We start from the raw sequence: 6,000 nt of genomic DNA, 5'->3' as shown, positions 1-6,000 counted from the left end.
GCTCTGACCGTGGTAGCCGTGCTGGTGGAGGCGGCTACGGCAGTGGTGGATTTGGTGGAGGTGGCTATGGCGACGGTGGATATGGTGGAGGATATGGCAGAGGTGGTGGTGGAGGCTATAGCGGAGGTGGTGGGTATGGTGGAGGTTCATATGGTGGTAGCGGAGGCTATGCCAGTGGTGGCGGCGGCTATAACGATGGTGGTAATATGGGCCCAAGGTACAACACTGGGGGAAGCTATGGTGTTTCTCAAGGTGGGCGAGGTGGGTTTGGTGTTGATGCTGGTTACACTGGTGGATATAATGCTACTCCTGGCAGTTACAGTGGTGATAGCTTCAATCAAGGGGGTGGCACACCAGCATATGGAGGCGGGAACTATGGGGCAGGCAACAACAGCTATGCAGACAATGCCCCCAACAATGCGTCTGTTGGCAAACTGGATGACTTGTTAAGTGATCTCAAAGTTGATGGTGCTGGTGAGGCTGAGGGAGAGGGTGAGCCTGAGGATCTTGGCTTAGCAGATGAGGACATGAAAGGGAAAGGTCAAGATGAATTCGCTCAGGATGATTTCAAGGACCAAGATGAGCCTAATGAGGCCAACAAAAGTAGTTAAACTCGCCCTACGCCTAAAGGTGAAGAAATTAACTGGTTATGGGCCGCTCTCCAGGGTAAATAAATGCAGTGAAGACTTATATCCTTCATGCAACTAAAGTCTAGAGTGTCGTGTCATAGCTATTTTCCGCTCGTTGTTGCTTGTGCTTTGTATGCTGGACTCCTCGGATCATGCAGGACTTTTGATGTGTCATGAACGCTCGCACTTGCTTCCGGATGTATGGACATTGCACTTGCTTCCAGATTATGATTTGTTTGTGCAATTGTGCTGTGGGTGCACTATATTGAATTTTCTGCCCTTTCGATGGTGCTAGCTAGCCTGCCCGGGGGGCTGCTGCAGATCTGTCGTTGTGGTGCTTGGGGTTGTCTCGTCTGGACTGGAGCTGGGATGGCAATCCAATTGTTCTAACATGCCATTGCCAGCTTACTGTTTGGAATATAGAAGGTAAATGTCTTTTTAAGATGACGGTTTTATAAAATACTTGAGGTCGTATTAGAAAACTAATAGGTGTCTGATCACAAACTGGTCGCATTCCATCGCGCAAACGTCGAACATTGGGACAATTTGTTGCAGCTTATACGTACAACAAAACATGTATTTTTCTTTCACGTGTTTTCGTTCATCTTGTTTGATTTGTTTAAAGTGAACAAGTTGGGTCAACACGTTGTCAGCAAAACAAGATGTACAATAGCCCATCTATATGTACATCTCAACGTGAGCATTCTTGTTCTTTCACTTTTCACGTCCTTCTGTTGTTTCCTTCCTGCCTGGAGGATCTTTCACGTGCAGGTACAACAGCCCACACGGCCCACTCTGCACACAAAACATGAATCACATGGGCCTCGAGAGAGTGCTCAGCTGGATTTTTTCTTTCACTGGATGCTCAGTTCTGTCGTGGAGGAGGGAAGTCATCGGTCCCTCGTCTCATCGGAAGCAATAGCAGTTCAAGTCGTACAAGCTAAGCACTAGCTGCGGTGACCTTCTTACTATACTAGACCACACCAAACAGCATGAATTGGGACCAACATTTTGCAATCCAAATAAAGAAAAGAAACTGGTGACTGACAGCGGCAGCGATACTTGGCCACCACACATCAGAATCCAAAGGGGGCGACTTGCTGGCGTGTCGATCTGGGGTGGCGAATGGCGATGCCTTGCAAACCCCACCTTCATCAGCTGCTGCTCGGCATCCGCAGGATGCAAACAGTCCTTGTCACGGGCATGGATGGCATTCCCACATGTACTGACAAGTAAGTTTCTGATGAACAACACATGTGCCAAATTCGTTTGCGTAACAAATTGGATCTCTCCACGTCACGCTGAATGATGATCCACCAGTATACTGTGTGCTGAGAACGTTTGGTGTGGCCTCAACGTCTATAAGTTCCACCTTACTGAGCGTACACCAAGCTTGCAGTCAGTACGTACTGAGATCGAAGCTCTCGTGCCCCGCCATGACGATGATACCTCTCTCACACTCTCCGTCTGCCACCAGTATCCGTCCGTCGTCAACGCCGCCACCGCCGCCGGCGGCTCGCTCCGGCCGCTGGAGACTGCGGACGGCCGACACGGCGGGCGTGGGCGCCGCTGACCACGCGGCCGCCGCCGAGGCGCTCCTCCGGAGCGGGCTGCGCCCGGAGTCGCTGCCGCGGCACGTGGCCGTGGTGATGGACGGCAACTCGCGGTGGGCGCGCGCGCGGGGGCTCTCGCCCGCGGACGGCCACAAGGCCGGCGGCCGCAACCTGGAGCGGGTCGTGGCGCTCTCCCGGGTCTGGGGCATCCGCGCGCTCACCGCCTTCGTCTGCTCCCACGAGAACCTGAACCGCCCCAAGGCACGCACGACACGGCGACCCTTTTCAGAACTTGCTCAATCATTTCGACACGGTTCCTAATCCTTGCTTTCTTGGATTGTTTCCAGGCCGAGGTCGAGCACATGATGGGTCTGTCCGAGTGGCTCATCGGCGACAACGTCGACAAGCTATCCAGGCAGGGGATCCGGCTGCAGGTCATCGGCGACGCCTCGAAGATGCCGGGCTCCCTGCGCCGCGCGGCGGCGCAGGCCGACGAGGCAACCCGGCACAACTCGCGGCTGCACGTGATGCTGGCGATCTGCTACAGCGGGCGGTGGGACATGGTGCAGGCGTGCCGGGAGCTCGCCCGGGCGGCACGGGCGGGCGAGCTCAGCCCGGACGACATCGACGAGCGGGTGCTCGCCAGCAGGCTCGCCACGAGCGCCGCCGGCGAGCTCGCCTGCCCCGACCTCGTCGTCAGGACCAGCGGCGAGCTGCGGCTCAGCAACTTCCTGCTGTGGCAGGCGGCGTACTCGGAGTTCTTCTACACCGACAAGATGTGGCCTGACTTCGGGGAGGCCGAGTACCTGGAGGCGTTGCGTTCCTACCAGAGCAGGGATCGTCGGTTCGGTCAAACAAGAGTCTAGCTGCAGCCGCAAAATTGTAGCGAATAGGCATTTGTATGCGTTGAATGAACACGTGAGTTGTTCTTGTTCAATTTAGTTATTACTAATTCCTAGTGATAAGTGGCGCTAAAATCTCCTCTCACAATAGCCTCGTGAGACTGTGCTTGCTACTGACGGTAAAAATAATAACAGTTGCAAGGACCGGGACTCTACTTGGAAAGATTCGTGCCAGTTGCCCCAACTGCGGATTACTAGCTAGCAAAGACTCCAAGGAAGCTTGAAAAACACGACGGTAAGCGGTAAAAGATCGGAGAGGAAAACAAAGCTTTTTGGCAACGAATCATTTGTCAAAATCTCGGAGTAAAATGATCTTAATTGTTTCTATTTGTTAGTCATTTTTTACTAATTGCGAATCACATGATGATTTGTTTTTTTTGGATGGAGGGAGTAAATCCTATTTTTAAAACTAAAAATACTATAAGTATTAACCTATTACCTCGATCTGAAGGTAGTTATCCTATCCATGCAGGTCTAACTATATAGATGACCCGTGGTCATCTCAGAGTACGGTAGTAGGAGATGTATATTTTAGAATATTTATTAATCTTGCCGTGTAAGAAAATTGTTTCATGGTTCCCAAGAACATCCTGGTTGCGATAATGCTTGTCTCGATCGTTAAAATAGCAAGCCGCCAAAAAAACGAGCAGAGGCAGCTAGCGAACCCCACGAGCTTCACGAGCTTTTGAGCCCGACCGACCAATATCAAGCATGCATGTACTGGACGGCTAGGTTCAATATTCGGTGCCTGATGCAATTTTGTCTTCAAGTACTACATGTCCAATATCGAGCAAGCAGACTGATCAGTTCTCCAACATAGGTTTGACAGAAAGTTCACAACTTGCTTGTACCCACTTCCAACACAATAGCGAACTGCGCGGCATTTTAGGCATCCTTTATGGACACAGATCGTGTGTCCTTTATCATGTTCATTCTGTCCGCCACGAAGTCCTAGCCTGCTAGCTCGGGCGTTTCCAACGTATGGAATCAACCCCGATTTTTAGATGGGACCTACAGTTAAATTAGCTGCAATGTATAGAATTGGAGTTGGATCCATATGCGGGACCCATGCTCCGATGATGTCGGTGTCGGCGACGTTGGAGAGCTCAGTGCGCTTCCTGGAGAAGCGCCAGATGTAGTCTCGGAGGGACTCATCTGACCCCTGACGGTAGCTTCGGAGATCCCAGGAGTTTCCAGGGTGCATGTACATGCCCTTGAAGTTCCCTGCAAAGATTTCCTTCAGGTCGTTCCAGTTACGGATCTGACCCGAGGGAATGTGTTCCAGCCAGGCTCGCGCAGAGTCGGCCAAGAACAGCGGGAGGTTGCGAATGATGAACAGGTCGTCATCCGCCCCACCGGCCTGACAAGCAAGCCGGTAGTCGCTGAGCCAAAGCCTGGGGTTCGTCTCCCTAGAGTATTTAGCCACGTTGGTGGGCTGCCTGAAGCGCGTTGGGAACGACGCATTCAGAATGTGCGCGGAGAAGGCCCTGGGCCACGCCGGGTCGGGGCTCGGGCTCCAGTCTTCTTCGCTATCGTAGTGGCCACCACGGTGGACGTGGTAGCCACGGTCCGCTCCATCCTCCCTGTCCACGCGGGAATGCCTCCGCGCGTCCAGGGTGTCACGGGCGTCGCGGACAGGACTAACGCGCCGGTGGACGGATGGTGCCCCACTACCTGCAGGCAGTGGGGTCCGTCGAGCGGGCGTGGCCCGGTTCCCCTCAGGGGGAGGCTGGTGGACAGACTCCCCACACCTTTCGGGAGGTGCAGTGGGCGCTGCCCTGCTGGTGTTGTGGCCGTATCGTCGGGACGCGGAGCTCTCCGCCTGCCAGACTGTGGCGCACTCAAGCAAGTTGCGCACCTCTTGGGCCTGTCGCTCCTCGGGCGTTGCTGGCTTGGGGAGTTGTGGGAGTAGGGCCGCTGCGGCGGTGATGTTCTGGCTGGCGCATGCGAAGAGTTGAGGACGATCCTCATCCTCGCAGATGCACCGTTGGACGTCGTGCACCCATTGACGCGCTCCGCCTTCATTGCGGGGGCGCTCGACCTCCTAATTGGGCGCCGCGTGCGCCTCCGGCAGACGTGGCCGCTCCGGGACCCTGGCGAGGGCCCCGATTGTAGCTATGACGCACGGTGGGGGAGTGCGCTGCCTCCCTTCGGCGCTGTTGTTGTTGGTCCCCTCAGAGTGTACGTCAACCATGAAGCACTCACGCGAGGGGTGGTGGCTCCCGTTGTCGGAGCCAGCATCGAAGGCTGTCCCCATCACGCCGACGAACTCGTTGTTTGCGGGTGGCACGATCATGGTTCATGCCAGGAGACGACCGTAAGTCGCCGCAGCGTTGCGCGGGCTGAAGGGACACTCCTCTGAAGGAGGCCCCGTGGCATGCGCCCGGCCGCCCACCACCATTCCGGCGGCGGAGCCAGAGATGACGGGGTGAGCGAGCAGGACAAGGAGAGGAATCAGCTCGATTCCCTCTCCCGTGGCGAGGAAGTCCAAGCTCCCGAAGTGGATGTGGGAGCCTGGAGCAAAGCCGATGTCGTGGTTGGCCATCCGAAGCCGGTGGTGATCATCGTACGCACAAATGTCCCCTACCTGGCGCACCAACTGTCGTTGTCCAGAATCACGGGTCAAGACTACGGCAAGTGAATTTGTTTTCTATGCGCATAGGGCTCGGATGGTTGCGAGAGGACACGGGGTTTATTCTGGTTCGGGCAGGAATAGCCCAACGTCCATTGTGGGAAGCTGCTCATGTTACTCACGCAGAGTTTGTAGTATGGGTTACAAACAGGCGAGAGAGGGAAGCTGGTCCCAAGTCTCTGTGGGTGTGCACTGATGCTCGTGAGGAGGGAGTGTGAGTTGGGGGGTGTTCGGTTGGCTTGAGAGCTCCCTCTGTCTCAGCCCCCCTGGTCCTCCTTTTATAG

At 54.9% G+C, this 6,000-nt stretch overlaps 2 protein-coding genes across 2 annotated transcripts in view; both read left to right on the top strand.

Moving 5' to 3' along the window:
• LOC101767138 (glycine-rich RNA-binding protein GRP2A) overlaps positions 1 to 892 on the top strand; it is a gene marked incomplete in the record, with an annotated part of 6,021 nt that extends 5,129 nt beyond the window's left edge. The window contains 1 exon segment of the mRNA XM_012844220.3: positions 5 to 892. Within this exon segment, the coding sequence (XP_012699674.1) occupies positions 5 to 611 (607 nt within the window).
• Positions 893 to 1,980: 1,088 nt separating this feature from the next.
• On the top strand, positions 1,981 to 3,247 carry LOC101772760 (isoprenyl transferase). Its single transcript, XM_004956096.3, has 2 exons — positions 1,981 to 2,443; positions 2,530 to 3,247. Exons 1-2 carry the CDS (start codon positions 2,066 to 2,068, stop codon positions 3,046 to 3,048), a joined length of 897 nt encoding a protein of 298 aa, XP_004956153.1. The 5' UTR covers positions 1,981 to 2,065; the 3' UTR covers positions 3,049 to 3,247.
• The last annotated feature ends 2,753 nt before the right edge of the window (positions 3,248 to 6,000 follow it).

Source organism: Setaria italica, chromosome II (genome assembly GCF_000263155.2).
Source record: "Setaria italica strain Yugu1 chromosome II, Setaria_italica_v2.0, whole genome shotgun sequence".
NCBI classification, from domain to species: Eukaryota; Viridiplantae; Streptophyta; class Magnoliopsida; order Poales; family Poaceae; genus Setaria; species Setaria italica.
Note: the sequence above shows the minus strand (reverse complement) of the source record. Positions and strands in the feature narration are given on the sequence as shown.